The 21,076-nt window shown below is 42.8% G+C and overlaps 1 protein-coding gene across 1 annotated transcript; it reads left to right on the top strand.

The window, feature by feature from the left end:
- Positions 1 to 4,474: 4,474 nt before the first annotated feature.
- On the top strand, positions 4,475 to 8,122 carry LOC308371626 (keratin, type II cytoskeletal 8-like; the record flags this gene model as incomplete). Its single annotated transcript, XM_080846602.1, has 9 exons — positions 4,475 to 4,861; positions 5,289 to 5,497; positions 5,658 to 5,718; positions 6,076 to 6,171; positions 6,360 to 6,524; positions 6,835 to 6,960; positions 7,145 to 7,365; positions 7,649 to 7,692; positions 7,905 to 8,122. The coding sequence occupies 9 exons, from the start codon at positions 4,475 to 4,477 to the stop codon at positions 8,120 to 8,122; spliced, it is 1,527 nt and encodes a 508-aa protein (XP_080702728.1).
- Positions 8,123 to 21,076: the final 12,954 nt, after the last annotated feature.

Here is a 21,076-nt window from a genome sequence, read left to right as displayed (position 1 = left end):
CACAGAATATAAAAACAACAGCAGCAAGTCTGTAATTAAATACATTTGGTGCTGCTGAAGTCGGCAGACAGCCCTGGGAGATAACACCCACACAAGCAAGACACTTTGATCTCTGACTAATTTCATGCATGAAGATAATTTTATCTTTACTGACTAAAGTCAATGTCTGTCTTTACAAAATGATAGTCAATACCCTGCAGTGAAAATGAAAATAAAAGGTGCTGGGTTGAGTGCCTACACACCCAAAGTATAAGCTGTGACCTCTGCCCAATTTTTATGTTTGGAGATAACTTAATCTTCATGACTGAAGTTTGTATCTTTTATAAGATGACTGTCACATAAATTCAACATTCATTACATTTTCCAAATCAGCACAAGTCATTGAAGTCACTAGCAACAAGTGTTTCACAACATTATCCTTGTCTTCTCTGACAGGAAACATTAGAATGTGCCAATCACAAACCATCCTTGCCTAAGTGTGAAGTAACATACAGTATATCCTGGCAAGCTTTTTGTTTCTCAAAGCTCAGGGAAGAGGTAGGCCTAGTCGAATTTGTCCAAATTGAATTAAATGCTCTTTCCAGTTGATCCAGTGTTCAGAAAAACAGGCTTTCAACACATGTTCAATTCTGCTGGGGCTCTGGATCCCTCAACTGCATTAAATAACCTACAGTTAGTTCCCAGAATAATTCTACTTAAAGGAAAAGCCAGTAAAGGATACAATTTTAACCTAATTAATGTTGAATATCATAGTTACCTTAGACAAACCTAATATGCTGTTACAATAGCCTGAAAGCTTAAGATCATTATTTTGCATCCCCACACAAAATGTCTTCTATGTTGCTGAAGAAATTAGTGGAACATACTAAAAAACAGGTGTTTCTGTATGAAAACCTTTATGTCCCTTTAAAATAGAGCTGACCTCTCCTGCTTCCACAAGAAGAATGTCTGATGAAACATTTAAAGGCACCCAGTGCAACTTTCGAGGCTTAAAAATAAACATTCAATGTCTTTTTTACACGTAGTATGTTTCAATAACTCCATACCATTACATATCGACATTCAAGGAGCAAAGATGAGACGTCGTCGTGTGGTGAGAACTGATAGAAAATCGATAACAACAACAATCGCCGTCATTTTCTTTATTTTTTGTAACCTACAATAAATACAGCAGGATTCCAGTCAATGGAAAAATGGCCTCTCCCCACCGGCGATTGTTGTTGTTTACGATTTTCTATCAGTTCTCACCACACAACGACGTCTCATCTTTGCTCCTTGAATGACGATATGTAATGGTATGGAGTTATTGAAACTTACTACGTGTAAAAAAGACTAGAAATTGAATGTTTATTTTTCATTGAATGTTTACATAAAGTTGCACTGGGTGCCTTTAACATTTCGGCAAATATGTAAGCTCTAGATTATTCATTTCAATTCCTAGCTCCAAGGTTGAAAATGTGTTCCATGAGATGTATTTAGATTATTGAATTGAATATGTAGCCTATCACATGAAATGCATATTTGAACAATTTACATTCTTATCTGAAATACATTTTCCAGAATGGGCGGAATATTTGCTATTTCGAACTCAATAAAAGTCGTGAAATCTAAGGGAGCAAAACGCTTTACTTTTTTACAGGCTCAAATCACATTGGCCATCCTGTTTAACAATATCTCAGTCAGTTCGAAGGGATGTGGTATGGCATTTTCAAACAGTTCGGACAAGCTACAAGTATGTTCCAACTAATGTATTTGTTTGGAACAGTTTATTCTCGAACTTGAATTCAAACCTAAAGGGAACACTGCCCAGTAGTACATCATTATCATCTTTAAATACTGAAAACTGTATCAGTGGGATAAACCCCATTTACAATGGCAGTCCTGGCTTCTTTTCTGCCATTGGCAAAAATCCTCCACACCTTTTCATTGAAATTATGAAAGCAAGATGAGCAGGGTCTGCAACTCCTTTGAGCACTGATGCCACTGTTGACATAATCCCTGTCACCTCGAGCCTCCACCAATCTGTTACATGCCCTTGGCACACAGAGTGTGTGGTGACAGATGAAACTAGAATGCGTTTCGTGAACGAACTGCGAGAGTGTGCTTGCTCTGTTGCGGCCATGACCGAGAGAACAAGTGCCTTGGAATTGGGGCAGGTGTCAGCTCTCCAGCTCTCCCTGCTGGATGAGCATGCACAAATGAGTATGCACAAATGAGTATGCATGAGTGAGTATGCATGAGTGAGTATGCATGAGTGAGTAAACATGAGTGAGTATGCACGAGTGAGTATGCATGAGTGAGTATGCATGAGTGAGTATGCATGAGTGAGTATGCATGAGTGAGTAAACATGAGTGAGTATGCACGAGTGAGTAAACATGAGTGAGTATGCATGAGTGAGTATGCATGAGTGAGTAAACATGAGTGAGTACGCATGAGTGAGTACGCATGAGTGAGTAAACATGAGTGAGTATGCACGAGTGAGTATGCATGAGTGAGTATGCACGAGTGAGTAAACATGAGTGAGTATGCATGAGTGAGTAGAGCCCTGGTATGGAAGGTGTCTCTTAATATTCCTAGTTATACAGTTGAATGGAGAGGGACAGAGAGAGAAGAGGAACCGTGCGCAGGTGTCAGTGAGAGTTGTCAGTGAATCACAGGTGCAAGCCAGTTTAATGAGCCTATTATGATGTCATAATGCCTCAAAGTTCTGCCATGCAAGTCTATGGAGAAAAAAGGTGATGGAAAAAGAGGAATAAAAAAGGAGTGGCAAGGAGTACCGCCACGAAAAGTCATAGCAGCTTGCACCGGATCGGGCCGGACGTTTTGGTGTTTGAACGGCGTCTCTATCTCAATCGGGCGAGGAGTAGTTAGCTGCAAGAAAAACTACTAGAATAAAAAAAATAGTAAAAAACGAAGAACAATAGTGTGCTTCCCTTCGGGCAAGCACACTAATTATATACCTGGCGGAAGGTATAGAAGTGTACAGAAATAAGTGAGCAGTCAGTTTGTGTGATTTCTCTTTCTCTGCAACACTGATTCGTTGATTTAGCCCCACAGATATAGATGGGTTGAAGCTTCAGTTTTAAGATCAGATGGCTTTTAAGATGTGACCCGTTGACGCATCTACATTCCTCTTTTACACACACCCACACATAACACACACCAAACACCCCCTGTGAGCACAACTATCAGACCTTGGTTGCAGTTAGCATCGATCATGCACGCTAATCTTCCCCTCATACCGATGCAGTTACAGCCCACACAGACACACCTATCTGTGGCATTGCTGTAAAGATTGTTGTCATCCTGTGGACATTGACCCAAGGGCAAGGGGTGGGGTCTGGGGGGATTGTAGCTGGTGTTTAAAGAAGTTGTTCTCTGACAAGACACACACAAGCGTGTAAAAGACGATTGATAACCTTCACTGTCTTCTCTGTTAAAAACTGAGAGTTATGTGTTTGCTCTGTGCTAACAAGATAGAGCAGGAAGGCTAACCAATAAAAAATGTGAATTCTGCTGCGTGGAGAAGAATGGCAGGGTGTTGGTAGGGTTAGGAATGTTAGGGAGTGTCAGTGGTGACAAGAGTGAAGAGCACCAGGCTATCAGTATACACACACATACACACACACACACACACACACACAAAACACACACACACACACACACACACACACACACACACAAAACACACACACACAAAACACACACACACACACACACACACACACACACACACACACACACACCACACACTCGTAAAACACACACCCACACACTCACCATACACACACCCTAACTTTATCTATAAGTCTCCATCATTGAAAACACACCCATTTTTGTAGAAGAATAAAGCAAATGGGTTTAGTACACTCATTATGAGAGTAATTCACATCACAGTCATCCTGTTGGAGATGCTTTCACATTTCAATGCACCTTTTTCAGAAGTCTTTTCAATTTATTTTTTTTTCTTTTCGTTTATTGTGCTTAAAATCTGTTCAGGTAATATCTGTGATTTGCCAAAATGAACAATTATCTGTGATTCGCCAAAGAGTCTTTCCTCTGCGGGCAAACAATGATTAATCAAATGATGTTCACAAGGGATTAAAGGAGAGGGATGTTTGAAAAATACATTTTAGGAATTGCACCTGTATTGTAGTGTTCTCACACCATATGAAGTAAATTGCTCAGTCACTGCCTTTGCATGTCTCTACGACCATGCAGACAGACGTAGAGGTGGGCAATTATGTAACACATGAAAACTGTTTGCATGTACCCTAATATCCCAACAAGATTACCTGAGTTAATGTTTCACATGCGCACACACAATAACTCTTAACAGCCCCACCTTGCTGAGATATAAAGTGGAACCGACCCCATGCACTTCTCCACTCCTCTCGCACTCCGTCGCACTCTCTATCTCGCCGTCTACACGCTCTTTTTCTTTCTGTCTCAGCAGTGTATGTTTGGTAGAGCATGTCTTACAGCAGCAGTAAGCGCCAGACCACCTTCACTAGCCAATCGGTTGCGGCCTCAACCACGCCTGCCGTTCGGCACAGTTACGGTGTCACCCATGCCTTCAGGGCCGGGAATGCCGTAGGAGGTGTGCAGAGGGTGGGGGGGCACGTTCACAGCAGCATTGGGGTGGTTAATCATGGGGGTTCATTAGATGGCGGGTACAGGGCTGGAGGATGGGGCAACAGGCTGGCTGTGTGCCCCCCTCACCTCACATCCGTCACCGTCAACAAGAGTCTCCTGACCCCCATTACCATGGATATTGACCCCAACTACCAGCACATCCGCACACAGGAGAAGGAGCAAATCAAAGTCCTGAACAACCGCTTCGCCTCCTTCATCGATAAAGTGAGTCTCTGTCAATCTATCTCTGCCTCTACCCAAAGTCTTACCCAAACTTTTTTATCAAGTGTATAGAACAGAATGTGCTTTGATGTGTCATGTTTTTGTCTGATTGTGTTGTTTATTCAGTATAGCATGTTATATTTAGTTATGTTTGCATAATTAGTATGCTGTTGGTATGATTTACTGGAATATATGAAGAGTTTGGGAGTACTTACAAACTAGTAAACTAGTGCAAAGTTGGGTAATAGATTTAAACAAATTAGTTGGGTACTTAGATAAGGAAGGTTTACAGAGGGATGAAGTAGTTTTTCATTTTTTCAGCATAAACTTGTGCCAGCAGATCAGTATCAAATTAAATGTTAAGCAACTGAAATTAAAAAATCTAAATGACGCCATGTAACCATGTTGCTCTCCCCATTTCTGTACACAGGTGCGTTACCTGGAGCAGCAGAACAAGATGCTGGAGACCAAGTGGAGTCTCCTGCAGGACCAGACCACCTCCCGCTCCAACATCGATTCCATGTTTGAGGCCTACATTGCTAACCTGCGCCGCCACCTTGACACACTGGGTCACGGGAAGGTTCGTCTGGAAGGAGAGCTGCGCAACATGACAGATCTGGTGGAGGAATTCAAGCAAAAGTGAGATTATATTCAGGCACACACATACAGATGCACAAACACACACACACACACACTTACACATACACACACTTAATTAAATGGAGAGCTCATTGAGCTCCTTATTCTCAGTTTGAAGTGTAATGATGATGACATGGTATCTTATATGTCTGTTACTTAGATATGAAGATGAGATCCACAAGCGCAATGAGTGTGAGAATGAATTTGTGATCATTAAGAAGGTGAGTGGTACCTCATAATCTTACACTTAAAGTACACACCCACACCCACGCCGGATCACACCCACCCACATACACTAACATGCCCCCACCTAGCATGATGACACACACAGTATAAACACATACATATTAACAAATGCATTCCTAGACCGTGTCTTTTCCCCCTATCACCCCCCCCCCCCCCCACACACACACACACACACACACACAACCACACCCATGAACAGATATAAACACATACACATTAACAAATGTATTCCCTTGGACCATGTATTTTGCAATGTAGTTATTGTCACTATTTGTAATGAGTATTTTAAGGCTGCTGTGTTTGATGCCTTTGCTCCTTGTCGGTTGTGTCAGGACTCAGATGCAGCATACATGGCCAGAGTTGAGCTGGAGGCAACACTGGAAAACCTAAATGATGAGGTCCACTTCCTCAGGAATCTCTATGACATGGTACACACACACAAGGATTTGGATTAATGGATTATTACATTAATAAGATCTCACTGTAAACATGTCATGGTCCTGTTGTTCTCTGTTCCCCAGTTAGCCAACTATGAGAAGTATTCTGACCTAACACACCTGTGTGTGTGTGTGTGTGTGTGTGTGTGTGTGTTTGTGTGTGGGGGGGTGTATAATAGGAATTGCAAGAGCTGCAGTCTCAGATCAAGGACACATCAGTGGTGGTGGAGATGGACAACAGCAGGAACCTGGACATGGACGCCATTGTTGCCGAGGTCAAAGCCCAGTATGAGGACATTGCCAACCGCAGCCGAGCTGAGGCTGAAACCTGGTACAAACAGAAGGTAAAGACATGTGCACTCACCACCCTTTAATACACACATACACAAATTCACACACACACACACACAAACACAAACACAAACACAAACACACACACACACACACACACACACACACACACACACACACACACACACACACACACACACACCCACACACACTCACATAATTGTTGACCTTCTTATCTAGGACCTATGCTTCCTGTGGTGTTGTATAGTATAGTATATATGTATGTAGTCTGTATATAGTGTTTAACTTTATGAATGTATATATGTATACATGTATATAAATTAGTGTGATTAATGTGTTCAGTATGAAGAGATGCAGGTTTCTGCCACTAAGCACGGTGATGACCTGAGATCCACCAAAACTGAGATTGCTGAGTACACCCGCAGAGTCAACAGGCTTCATTCAGAAATTGACGCCATTAAGGCACAGGTAACCTTTGACCCTTGACAAGATGCACTCACACATGCAATCTCATCTATCTATCATTCTTCTGGCCTGCATACCTATCTGTCTGTCTGTTACAGTAATAGGTAAATGTCTATCGATCTATAGATTACGCCATCTTGTGTTTCTGTCTGTATATAGTTAAATCTCTGTCACTCCTTTCTCTTAGCTGAAACAGATGGAGACGCAGATAAAAGATGCAGAGGAACGTGGGGAGAAGGCAGTGAGAGACGCTCGTGCTCAACTCAAGGGCGTGGAAGATGCCCTCCAGCGTGCCAAGCAGGACATGACACGGCAGGTGCGCGAGTACCAGGCCCTCATGAACATCAAGCTGGCGCTGGATATCGAGATTGCCACCTACAGGAAGCTGCTGGAAGGAGAGGAGAGCAGGTGAGACTGGCAAGATACTACTACTACTACTACAACTCCTACAACTATTACCACTACTAAAACTATCACTATTTCTCCTACTACTACTACTACTACTACTACTACTACTACTACCAATACTAATACTATCACTACTACTTCTACTACTAATATTACTACTACCACTACTATAACTCCTACTAAAAGGAGAATTACATTTTTGTGGCATAATAACTGAGTGGAGTTAAATGTGGTTTTAACAATGTGGGTAATGTTCTCTCTTTTCTATTCACCCCTCTTCTAGAATGGTGCAAGGCATTCAAGCCATCAATTTCTCCAGGCAAACATGTGAGTTATCCTCTTTTACACACACTCCGCACACACACACACACACGCACGCACACGCACACGCACACGCACACGCACACGCACACGCACACGCACACGCACACGCACACGCACACACACACACACAAGCACACACAACAGGAATACATCCATACACATATGCTTACACTCTCATTCACTAACAAGACTGGCCCTTCCCTTGTTTGTTGCAGCCGAGAGATACCACTCATTCCCTTTGGAGACCTCAGGGGTCACCCTTGAGCTCCATCCCCGAAGTCCGATTGGCAAGGACATCAGCCACAACTTTAGCTCCTCCTCCTCCACCTCCTCCAAACACACCATAGTGACCAAGGACATCAAGATGAGCCCTACAGTGGAGACAGTGGAGTGGGTGGAGTCAGTTGTTCAGAACGGCGCGGCAGAGGAGTAATTTGTGTTAAAAAAACAATCAGGAAATTAAGGAACAACTACTCATACATGTTCATGCTTCAAAAAGTTTTGAGGGTTGTAATATCATATAAGTATCAGCAATTGTCGAAACTGGTTCCTGTCAGTGCTCAACATCTTTATAACATTTTGAAAAGGAGCAAAACCAAAAAATTAAGTGTCACTGTTTTAAAATCAATAAATCCCCCAATCCCATGCGTCATCATTCTTTCTAAAACTGATTGTTCAAATCCTTGATTGTGATTGGCTAAAAGCCGTTGTAAAAATCCAGCATAACCTTACAGTTTGTCCTCATAACATTCTATGATAACATTCCTTATTATATGGCTCTTCAGAATGTTCCAAAAAGTACCGTTGATTTGAATGGGCCATCCCTACGTCATACCCATACATTAATTCCTGCTAACAGACCTCTGCGAAAGATAATCACCGCTGTCATTGGCAACGGGTTTTGTACTTCTAATTCACATCTTTCATATCATTCCGCCAGAAGTCCAGTCATTTTAACGCAACAGTAGAGAGTAATTTGAAGTCAGCAAGTAATGGGTTGCTATGCAACACCTGAAACTTCAAAGTTCTATTTGCTTGAAGAACTATTTATTTCTAAACGGGACACATGAAACGGCACCTAAATCATTAAAAATAGGTATGTTGGAGGAATGTCTTCTATCGTTTTTGGCAAGTACCCGTATAATAAGCGGGATAATGTATTGTCCGTCGGTCATTCTCCAAAAATAATTCCCTTCAGGACAAAACAACACCCTCCGCTGCGCGTCGGGGTGTTGTTCGCCCCGTCGGGAATTATTTTTGTAGAATGACCTCCGGACAATACATTATCCCTTACATATTACTGCGCAGCGTATGGAAAGGCAAGGCAATTTTATTCATATAGCGCATTTCATACACATGTGGAGCAACATCATCTGGGACACTGAAGCATCAAAATCAGGATACCCCTGTCGCTGCACCAGCAAAGAGGAGCCAGTTTGAAAACTATTTCAACAATTGCACTATTAATGGCGATATACAAATTAATGTGAATATATAAGCACCCCTTTTTTGTCGGTAGCGCAAGTGATCCATCTGGATGTTGCGTTGCTTCAAGGGTTGCGTGGCAACGATTTATTTAGGACTATATTTTGTAGTGGCCGAAGAATGACGGTTTATCATTAAACTATTGTTTCTTAAATTGAATTGTTTTTATTTATGAAACCATATCAAATATTTGCAGTAACAGTTTTAGAAAGGCAATAAGCCTCCGCGTCGTGCCTAACAACTCCCCTAACCTGTTCTAGTGTGTGGGAAGTGTGGGACGGAAAAGTGTGGGACGGAAAGGCACTCTTCCCAACTCATCAAACATATATTCCACTCTGATGAAGCAACAATCTTATCTATCCTACCTTCTTTCCTGAATTTTTTTTTTCTTGCCTGTCAAATTAATTAATCTTAGTACTAGCTATAGGGTATATCAAGATTGTATAAACATGCCATGCATCTATGTATCTGACAGGATTGCTGATGGGATATTATGACACATGCTGTAGGACATTCCTAAAATTCCAACCCCTCCCCTCCAGTCACATGATCATGTCATTTTCACTTTTAACTACATACATCACAAAAGGCATCAATGAGACACCTAGAGAATCTTTGATTGAAAACGACCAGGCAAAAGTCAAAAACATATTGTGGCATGTAGCGGGAGTGATCTATGTGATGCCTCTACTTCTATGTTGTGCTTGTTATGTGATGTACTCCCAGTGTTGGTAGAGTATAATGTCTATGTCTGCAAGTGATGTGGAGTCAGTGTAATTTGTAAATGCCTCAGTGTGATTTTCCTTGTGTTTCAGTGTCTTTGTCCGACCCTAGTCAGTCTAATGTGTCTGCGTATATAAGCCCACTTAATTTGCCATTCTGTATCAGTATCTATTAATATCATCTAAAAGCTTATGTGACAGATCAAAACAATGTTTTTCTGCCAAACTGAAATGTGCAGAAGACTAATATTAGTGGCAAAGCAAGTATTTATACCCTAACCCTAACCCTGAAAACTGTATCAGTAGGTTAAACTCCATTGACAATGGCAGTCCTGGCTTCTTTTGTGCCATTGGCAAAAAATCCTCCACACCTTTTCATTGAAATCATGAAAGCAAAGGTGAGCAGGGTTGGTTTCAACCGTGGTTGCCCTTCACATCGATCATGCACGCTAATCTTCCCCTTATACTGATGCAGTAATAGCCCACACAGACACACCTATCTGTGGCATTGCTGTAAAGATTGTTGTCATCCTCTGAACATTGACCCAAGGGCAAGGGGTGGGGTCTGGAGGGATTGTAGCTGGTGTTTAAAGAGGTTGTTCTGTGACAGGACACACACAAGCGTGTAAAAGACGATTGATTACCTTCACTGTCTTCTCTGTTGAAAACTGAGAGTTATGCGTTTGCTCTGTGCTAACAAGATAGAGCAGGAAGTCTTTATCTATCCTACCTACTTTCCTAAAAAAAAAAATTCTTGTCTGTCAAATTCATGAATCTGTAATAGAACTAGCAATAGGGTATATCAAGATTGTATAAACATGGCATGCATCTATGATATCATATATATAAAATAAAAAAAGCCAAACAAATGACATTAATGTACAAATACAATCTACAGAGTTTGGTTCACCAATTATTTTTTTTACAGTCTAGCCCTCTTTGGATATTTGCATAAATAAGTTTTAATTGGCTAGCGCTGGCACTGGAATATTTGCATGAACGCAATTTGATTGGCTGGCACCTGCGTTGCTGCTTGAAAAGTCAACTTTCTACTGCAAGCAATGCAAGCAAAGCGAAGCAATGGAAGAACACAATTCAGTTTGACAACGCATGATGACGCACCATTCAAAATTAATGGGAAGCATCTCTATTGAAGCCTTCAGGGAGCTGGTGGATCCTGATCCATGGTGGTGATTCCTCTGTTGACTGCTAAACATCCTCCACACCAGCTGATGTCACCCACATGCACTATGAGACCCCCTCCAACAGCGAATCACTTTTCAGTAGAAATGTTCAAAAGTCTTAGTGCTTCAAAAGAAACTTGTTTTGTCATCACTTGCTGCTACCACTGGAGGGATCCATGGTACCGTGAACTGCAGTGCTGCTGGTAGGTGTGGTTTGTGACAGAGTGCAGTCACTGTGATGTATATATTGGCGCGGTGGTGCAGTCGTTAGCATCACTGCTCTGTGGGCAGTTGACTCCCTGTACGTTGCTTTAAATTAAAAGCGTCTGCTAAATACTAGTCCTTTACCTTTATAAACTCTAATCAACAAGCCTGGCTCTTTGGCATCATGCTCAGGATGCATTGTGTTTGCTCTGGAGAAATGGGTTCTTGGCCTAGTGGGGTAGCGGCTCTCTCCATGGATCTCCACTACAAGGCTGAACTGCTGCTGTGCAGTATGTCTAAGGTGTGACTGATATAGGAAGACCTCATCTCCCATGCCACATCGTTCCCAGCAGGTCAGCAGCTGGCAGACCGGTTATTCCTCATTGGAAAGTTCGGCAGAGTGTCTCCATTACTTCTTGCCACACCCTCGCAAGACAAATACACTGGGTACTACAATAGTGAAGCACTCTGCACATGGCCGCTGAAGTAGTGGTTCTGAAAGTGGTTGGAGCAGTGAATCCACCTATTGCAGAGGGTGTCAAGTTCTTGTACTTTGTTCATCAGCCACTGTCTTTATCCCCGGCCCCCAACAAATAAAGCAGTGGACTACGCCAAATGTATTTTCATAAAATGTATTTTGATTGTTACATCTGGAGATTCTGGATGAACTGCCCCTTTCAAGGCTTTAATTAAAATGCCACATCATTCCTAAACTGTTTGACAGGGAGTGCTTTGCTTAATGGCGCTGCAGTTATGCACATAAATGTCCAATAATCAAGGAAATCAATTTAATCCAAATAAAGCATGCCTAACCACCTAGATTCTATGATTGTTCAGTAATTCAACAACACTTGTGTAAAAGTGATCATTCTGGATGTAGTTGACCCACCCCATGTCATCATAACCATTGTTGGTTTTGCAAAAAAAATGTGCTCAATTCAATTCAATGTATTTAAATACTTACAAAAACAATGAAATTGTCTCAAGGCAACTTAAGGCTCAAAGCCTACTGCCTGAACACTGCATACGCACAAAATGGCATTCAGTTTTGCAGTCATCCATCTTGCTTCAAAGGTGCAAGATGGATGACTGCAAGATCATACCCTCATTTAATCAGGGGCTGTTTCATTGAGTGATGTAGCCTAAGGACTTAGTGAAACTAGTGTTGTGGCTCCTTCCAGAAGACCGCAATTGCTCCACGTCTCAGCTTCTTCCTGTTTGTTTTAGGGTATGGTATACATGACATGTTGTTGAACATCATCCATCATCCATCGCTTTATTATTCCACCCTCGTCTAAATATCTGAGCAGCTGTACATTTCTTGGCAAGCATACTGCATATGCGTGCATGCTCATATGTTTTGCATCCTTGGAACAGAGCTGTGGTAGTTATCAGATGCCTTGTGGTCATTAGTGTGTTCTGTTGAATACATTTCCTGGTAGCATACTTTACATTCTGATAAACTCAATGCCTTGTCACTTGTCGAATAAAAGTATCTTTGAAATGAATAAACATAGAATGTAAATGTCATATATCTGAAAATAAAAAGTTAAAACTTCTTTTTTTTTTTAATACAGATCAGATTTTCATAAGAACTAATCATGTTCAATGTTCAGTGACAAAGAGGAAGTCGGAGTTGTGTACAGGGACTCCGTTTTCATAAAGATATCAAATGTCACATTGCACAACCTCATCTACACCATGTCCAGTCACCATGGGCCATGGAAGTAGTTCAAAGCCTGCTGCAATTATATGTTATATGTTATACTAAACTGTCAGTAGAAGCAGGTGGCATTTGTTACAAATAATTACTTTTCAATTTAGCTTTGATCTGTAAAATATGTACAGTTTATTTTTTTATTCCTTCACATAAATGGATTCGATCTTTTGGGTGTAAAACTTGCAGACATAGACAGACGGCACATGCGCATGCACCACGAACACACCAGTTTTTATAACCTGAGGTTGATATGATTAGTTAAGTTAATCTGCATCCGCACAGACACCACACCCACACAGATAAACACACCACAGGTTCTTACTACCTACATGATTGAGTTGATAATTAGGCTAATGCCGAACAATATAAAGTAAAGCTGTCAGCTTAGTGTGAGCCAAGGCCTGCAGCTAGAACAGGGGATTAAACATGGCGCAGGCCTCGACAAACATTTTACTTTTTAAGTGTTTCCTCCAGCTATGAACGTTTAGACTGGGTGCTGCCAAGATTAACGCAGACTGTTTGCTCAAGGGTTTGAATTTGGTGTCGATGTAACAAAGAAAAGATCAGAGATTTCAGGTGTGTATTCTCTCTCTCTCTCTCTCTCTCTTTCTCTTTCTTTCTCTCCATGGGCTCAATAACTCCTCTTATTACTTACTTTAGTCTTCAGCGTGCACTTGTTTTTGTCATGCATGTACCTATACATACCCCCCTTATATAAATGTACACATATACTGTACATGGATGCACATAGATGTATAGATATATGACATCCATGAGTGACTGACATTTTGCGCATTGTGTTCTGGGGCGGATTGCCACGCCTCAGAGACTTTGAATGGTCCTTGAGTGATAAGCAGAGAGAGAATGTGTACTTATGCAGGCTGCAGGTTGTCAGTGCAGAAATCTATAACTATTCCACAATCCTTCTGTGTGTGTCTCTCTCTGTTACACACACACACAGACAGACACACACATACAGACACACACACACACACACACACACACACACACACACACACACACATAGTTTCCCTTTTCTTCTGCACAGTCAGTGTATTACATCCCTCGGCCTCTTTCATGCCCACACACACACAGACACACACACACACACACACACACACAGATACAGAAACACATACAACCACACCCACACACAGACTGGTGTGTGAATGGACTCATGAGTAATGGGGGCGGGACGGTCGTGGCAGGTAAACACACTTGTGCATAGGCATGCTGCTGCCTGCTCAGGGCTGGGTGAATTTTTGAGGAAAACACTCTTACTCTCTCATACTTACTGTTGGTAATGTTCTTGCAGTACACTTTTCTTTCTCCTTCTCCTTCCCCTTCTCTCTTTCAATCCCTACCGCACTCTCTCTCTTTTTTCCATCAGTTTCTCAATCTTTTTCCACCACCCCCCCTCTTTCTCTTTCTCTCCTGTGTAACAGGTTTTAGAAATGCTTCAACTTTGGTTATTTGACAGCAGTGGGTGCATTCACCAACACACCCACACACACCTCTTTTATTTTTCTTTGCACGCCTGGGTGTGGCAGGTAGACGGTGAATACCTGCCTGAGGTGTGACTTTGAGGCACTGTGTGGCAATAAATGACAGCACTAACAACTCATGTCACTTTCTCTGTCTGCATCTTAGAAGAAGGAACAATTAATTGAAATGCTATATGTTGTGTCCCTGATACGATCGGTGGTTATATTACTGTAATTTTGCCTGCCCTCTACACTTCGTCAGGGGATCAGTGCAGTTGTGTGGATACACATACGATTGCAAAGGCAGTTCAAACTAAATGTTTGGAAAATGGCTTTTGTATAAACATATAAATGCTTAGCTCGCTGACTCTACTTTGTAACTGTAATTGGACAGTTGGGTCCAGATAACCTGCAACATCTTGGTTACATATGTAACCTCGGTTCCCTGAGCAGGGACCAGATGTAACAGTTGGGACGTGACTCTGTCAGGGACCAATCGAAGCACTATATATTCACGCTGGAAGGCCGAAATGTGATGCATCACCGTCCTGAGCCCGCCCTCTCAGGCGCCCTTAATAGGGAGGGATGACGTCGCACAGTCTTGGAAGACTCTGAGCGTAGAACACTGTACACTGTACACGCAACGCTTGTTACATCTGGTCCCTCATACGTACATACGTAACCGAGATGTTCCCTAATCGCAGTTGGACTGCGATGTAACAGTTGGGACCGTGTCCATTCAGTCTTGGCCAACGCACATACACGACTGATTGGACGACCCCTCTGAATTTTGGAGGGGGCCGAGCATACTGCAGCGAATAGCCTACTGAGATTGTTCTCAGCACCAAGGGTGACGCTGCGCATGCGCGCCAACTTTCCACGCAGCCTGCCAGGCTGGGCTTCAAGTACAATTTGTCGAGTCTTAGCTCGCTCATAACCAATTTGTCTAAACCTAAATCTGCACTTGCTCCGCCTGGGGAGGGAAGTGAGATCTGGGGTTGCCCCCTCATGGTTTGAATAAAAAATTGGTTTTGCGAATGCAGTGGGCGCATCGCAGGAGGGGATAAATAAGCTTCTCTTGTGTCTGCACCTAACGGGACGATGTGTGACACATGGGAATGAAATGCTTGTGGGAACATTCTAACCGTGCCGGACATGGGATTCACATGAGAGCAACGGGTGATTTTCCCAGGTGGTAGTGGAGGCTCCACCTCCCCCCTTTCTCTTAAGAGGTTGTCGCCGCGGATCACGCCAGACTCACACTGATGCGTTGGAATGCGTTGATGCGTCAGGGTTAACGCATCCCCATTCACTTTGAATGGGGTGACGTCATCCTTTGCCGAACTGAATTGTGGCTCCGTTTGGTTCGCGTGCGTTGCGTTTCATGCTTTGCTTGCGGCAAGAGTTGAAGAAGGTTGAACTTTTCGAGAGGCAATGCATGCGTCAGCCAATCATATTGCCTTTCATGCATAACTGACAGCCTAGGCGCTAGCCAATCATATCCCGTATATGCTCACGTCTACAGAGCGGCAAACTCAAAAAAAAAAAATGGCTGCCAAACTCCGTAGATGGTCGTATTTGTACCTACAAGTTGGTTGTTTGACTTTGTTTTGGTTAGATTTTTTTAAAGTTACCGAGAAATAGACACTGTACAATGTAAAAACCCCTTTATTGTAACTGTAAAATACGTATCATAGGATTTGCGAGGTCTCTGAGCACCCTGTCTGATGATAGCATGCTGCTACTCACAGGGTAAAAGCTTGCTAGTGACGTGATTGGTTTGATGACCTGTCAATCTCACTATAACGTCTCCGGTATCAACAGAACCCCATGCGCCAGACTCCTCGTCCGCCTTCCGTTGAAGCAACGCTTTCCAACGCAACAATGTGAGTGAGGCGTCAGGGCGCGAAGGCGGCTTGCTGCGACCCAGGAGCAGAGCAGCCGTGTTGGTGGAACACGCTGCCTGCCACGCTGCCAGATAAGCCTTCTCGGCCAGAACCGCCATGTGGTCTGTAGCTCCTCATGGACCTCCTCAAAGAAGTGGATCGAGTTGGGAGCTACCGTGGGCGGGCCAGCATAAAACTCCCCGTCCGCAGTACGCACGCTGGGTGGGGGAGGGAGGGGGAGACCAAGGCGGCTCGCCGCCCTCAGCGCAACCTCGTGAAGCTGCTGGCCCAAGGTCCGGGGGGCGGCATTGCCCGTGGTGCTTCGCCCAGGACCATTGCTGTGCCTTCCTCGTCCGAGGCTTGCTCGAACAAGTCATCCAGCAGACTCTCTCTCTCCAAGTCGACGTCCAGGTCGAGTCAGCAGGTCAGCCGCCTCTGCAGTCACCGCGACTGAGGCAGGCGAGCGTGCCAGAGACAGGCAGGGGGGCACCGAGGCGACCCTAGGGCGACTGCCTGAGCCCACGCTGCCTGAGGCAGGAGGGGAGCTTCACCCGAATGGGGACACCCCCACGGACGGCGCGGGCTGCACCTTCCTAACGTCTTTCCACTCCCAGTAGGAATGACGCCGTTTTGTGACTCGTACCAGCGTCATGCCGGCACAGAGCGCACAGCTGGGGTCCTATTTGAGGGCGCCTGAGGGGGCAGGCTCAGGACGGTGATGCGTTGCATTTCGGCCTTCCAACGTGAATATATAGTGCTTCGATTTGCAATGGATTGTGGATGTAATTTACTTCAACTATTCATACAAAGTCTTGCCGAAGACCACTTCACATTACCCGTGGGTCTCAAGGTGTTAAAGTCCTCCTTAGGGCTCTTAAGATCCAGTATGGCACCAAACACAACAAAATGTGCAATCGGGTGTCTTCAAAGTGAACTAGTTTTTCTGCCGCTGCAAAAGCGTCTCACCCTACAGGCTCATCAATCACTGCCAGTGTGTTGAAATCACATAATAGCTCATAAATCATACATCGTGCCAATCTACAACCAAGACTGTTGGAGTTGATTTCTGTGGTTATCTCAGATTTGACTACCCTCCGTGCCCCCTGTAGTGGCCATGCATTGACTGTGGGGAGGTGGCAGGTGGTAAATTGTAATAACCTACGCTTGGACTTGGAGGTCCGAAGATCTCTCCCTCAACAGACACCCAATACACTGCTCTGACAAATTCCACACATCCACTCTGTGCATGACACTCATGCACTCACTAGTTCACTCGCACGCAAGCATTCTCTTCCATTCACATTACATCAATACTCCTATATCAATACCTCACTCTGTTATTGCTGGCATTGACCTATGCAGCCACAGCCTATAATATCCCCCCCTAGACATTCATTTTCCTGACATTGTAGTTTGAAGTTTAATAAATTCTCTTCTTTAAACTTCACCTGGTGATTGCGTCTTGTTTTTGTTGTGGTCTTCTCTACCTCTAATGACTATCAGGAACCTCAGAATCTCAACATTCCATGGACGTGGTTATAGTACCTGGCCTTTCAGGTGTAGTGTTGCATGAAGGACAGGTAAACACACTTGTTGTTCCAAACGTCCAGCTCTAGCAGGCTATTCACTTTTGTGATCTCAGTCTGAAACCCCACAAAAACGTAAAAAAAAGCTTTAACAGCACAACATATATGCCAAACATATATCCAAAATACATTGGTTCGCAGTCTAGCTAGTCTGTGTCATCTTTACTGTTGTTGACGTTTGCGAGGCAAGTCTGTTGGCTTTTAGCTATTGATAGCTAACTACAATCTATGGAAACATGAAACATTTATTGTTCTCAGTTTAGATGCAGGCCAATCAAATTTGATGCTATGTGATCATGCCTGCAGTGTAATGTGATTGGTTGAGCCCTTTATTCATCACCACACGCTTATTTTCATTCCATTTCATTGCGCATGAATGAACAGAAAACACTATATCAGGTAAGGACAAGAGGTGGGGTAGGGTAGGGTGTGTCAGTATAAATGTGAGTGGAGAAATTGGCCAATGGAGTTGCTGCTGTTCAGATACAACGATACACACTTGAGGATAATCCACTACTGGTTTTGAGGCTATAAATACAATTTACAACTGCAGTTATGAAAGGGAAACAAATGTGTGTCTGTGTGCCTGTGCGTGCACGCCTGCGTTTTAAATACAGTACGCTGGTTAAAAGCCTACTAAATTAGAATGGCACTTGGAGAACGCAGACCTCTGCCAAGGCCAAATGCCCTATCGCAATGTTAAAAAAGTGAAAAAGAAAATCCTGGATCCGCCCAAGGGTGTATTGGCTTCTTTCTTGGCCCATGCTTCTATCAAGTTTCATGAAAATCCACCTATTAGTCTTTGTGCAATCTTGTTTATGAGTTTATGACTTATGACTGTCAGTTTATGACTTGCTTAAGCACTTACATATTACTTCAGTTATTTCTTTCTTTAATTACTTGTATTACTTTTATACCTTTTATTATGATTTTAGTAATCCAAGAAGCCTATCGGACATCAGGTTCTGATACGATGTTGATCATTATTTTGCTCCATGTATTACTCCTGCTGCTTGCTTTTATTGATTTTATGTAAAGCACTTTGAACTGCAGCTCTTGTACAAAATGTGCTATATAAATAAAGTCTTACTTACTTAATTACTTACTTACTAACTTACAGACATGGCAACACAAACATTATAATCTTGCAATATTATGTTTTTGATTGAATTTGTGGTTCAAGCTTAGATGAAGTATGAGGTTTTTTTCTCTTCAGTTTGATTGCTTTATCACCCTCAATGGGCTGACACCAAATGAACATGCCCTCAGATGGTTAATCATTACCGGACAATAGCTCATGTAGAGTAGAAGCACTACTTAAAAGGAGTGTTGTTACGTCTGTGTCCCATCACCATGGCAACATATACTGTATTTTCACTCCACCCTTTGGCACTTGGGAAGGCAGGGGTGTTCTATGCAGAGGCAGGCAAGGGGTGTGGAGCGGGAGTGGAGCAGGGGCTTTTAGAAATGTCTACCATAGAGATCATGACATCTGCTTATATTTGAATTATAAAAAAATGATGTTTGTCAATTTAGTCCGTCAACTACAAACTGTTAAAAAGTAACAGAACACTGAACAAAGAGTAGTGCTCAGAATCAGAACTCACAAAAATCTTAAATAAATCAAATAAACATGTCTCAACAGCATCCAGTGAGTCACCAACACATCACGCTTCACATGGGAACTAGGCTGTGCTTTAGGGTAGGGGGTGTGCCTTCAACATTTGGGAAGCTACTGGTATGATGGGGGAGACCACATGATAGAGCCACCGGATGGTGATGTAATTGCAGAGATATGACAGTTGCTAGGAGCAGCAGAGCAGCCAAACAAACACACACACATACATACAGTACACACACACACACACACACACACACACACACACACACACACACACACACACACAGACACACACGCACGCACACACACACACACATACAGTACACACACACACACACACACACACACACACACACAAACGAACACTCTTGTGCTATTTAAGTTCATAAATCAGATCAGACGTCAGAACTTTTTCATCTCTCTGCTTTGCTCCTTGACCCATGTGCAAAGGTGTTAGCAGCATAGCTTTAAAGATGTGACAACATAAACTGATGCACACATGTTATGTCTGATTATGGTGTAGTACAGGTGTTTCTGAATGCCACATATGTCTCTCAATAAGCGTATACATTTAGGCAGCGTACATGAGGAGATAAAGCTGGTCTGGTGTGCCGGAGGGTCTGCTGTCGGTGTTATCCAGATTGAAATCCCTTTATCTGCTGAGGAATGTTGTGATGATCGTGTGATTTCCATTTCTTATTTGATTAAAATTATTAGAACAATGCGGAACCTGACACACCCATTCACAGGTATTTCCAAAGAAACTGCCTTGTACTGCATACACCTACTTGCAGTGGAGCTACACTATTAAGCACCGTGCAAGATGTTGAACAATGTAGAGTAAAATCACATGTATGCTTTATTCTTTCATCAAATTAAACTCAGAGGTAGAGTCAGGTGAAGAGCCAGGATTTGAATGGAGTATGAAAGTTTGCTACGCTGCTGTACTTGATGAGATACAATCTAAAAAAATAACTTTGTCGTATAAAATGTTACCTAACTGTAACTGCAGAGCCGACACAAGTGCAAGTGAAACACCCCTACATTGATACTGTACTGTATGACACTGCACTTTTCTTTTTACATTTCTACAGCTTGAGTTGACTTCATGAAGCAGGCTACTGATAAGCGACTGCTGCTGCTGTTGCTGCTGGACTTAAAGCCTTGTCAATCTTCAACTGACCTCATCCCGATCAGTGACAAGGGCCTAGTTTGCTCTATTTGTTTGTTTCCTATTGTTTAAAAACATCTAACATCCAGACATTGCAGATCTCGTTTTTTTACACAGTCTAGTACTCTAGTCGATCATAGCGGGATAGTGCAGATTTATGAATCAGAATTATGTTGCTAGACTGCGGTAGGCACAGGGATACCAGAGCTATAGTTAAATACAGCTAAATTTATATCAATCGAAGAGAATACATTTATATCCAAAACTATTTTATCTAAGTGACTTCTCACCTTTCTCATCGAGGTCTTTCTGGTCATGCAGACG

Source organism: Sprattus sprattus (assembly GCF_963457725.1).
Source record: "Sprattus sprattus genome assembly, chromosome: 10".
Classification (NCBI taxonomy): Eukaryota; Metazoa; Chordata; class Actinopteri; order Clupeiformes; family Clupeidae; genus Sprattus; species Sprattus sprattus.
This window is presented reverse-complemented; position numbering and strand designations above follow the sequence as displayed.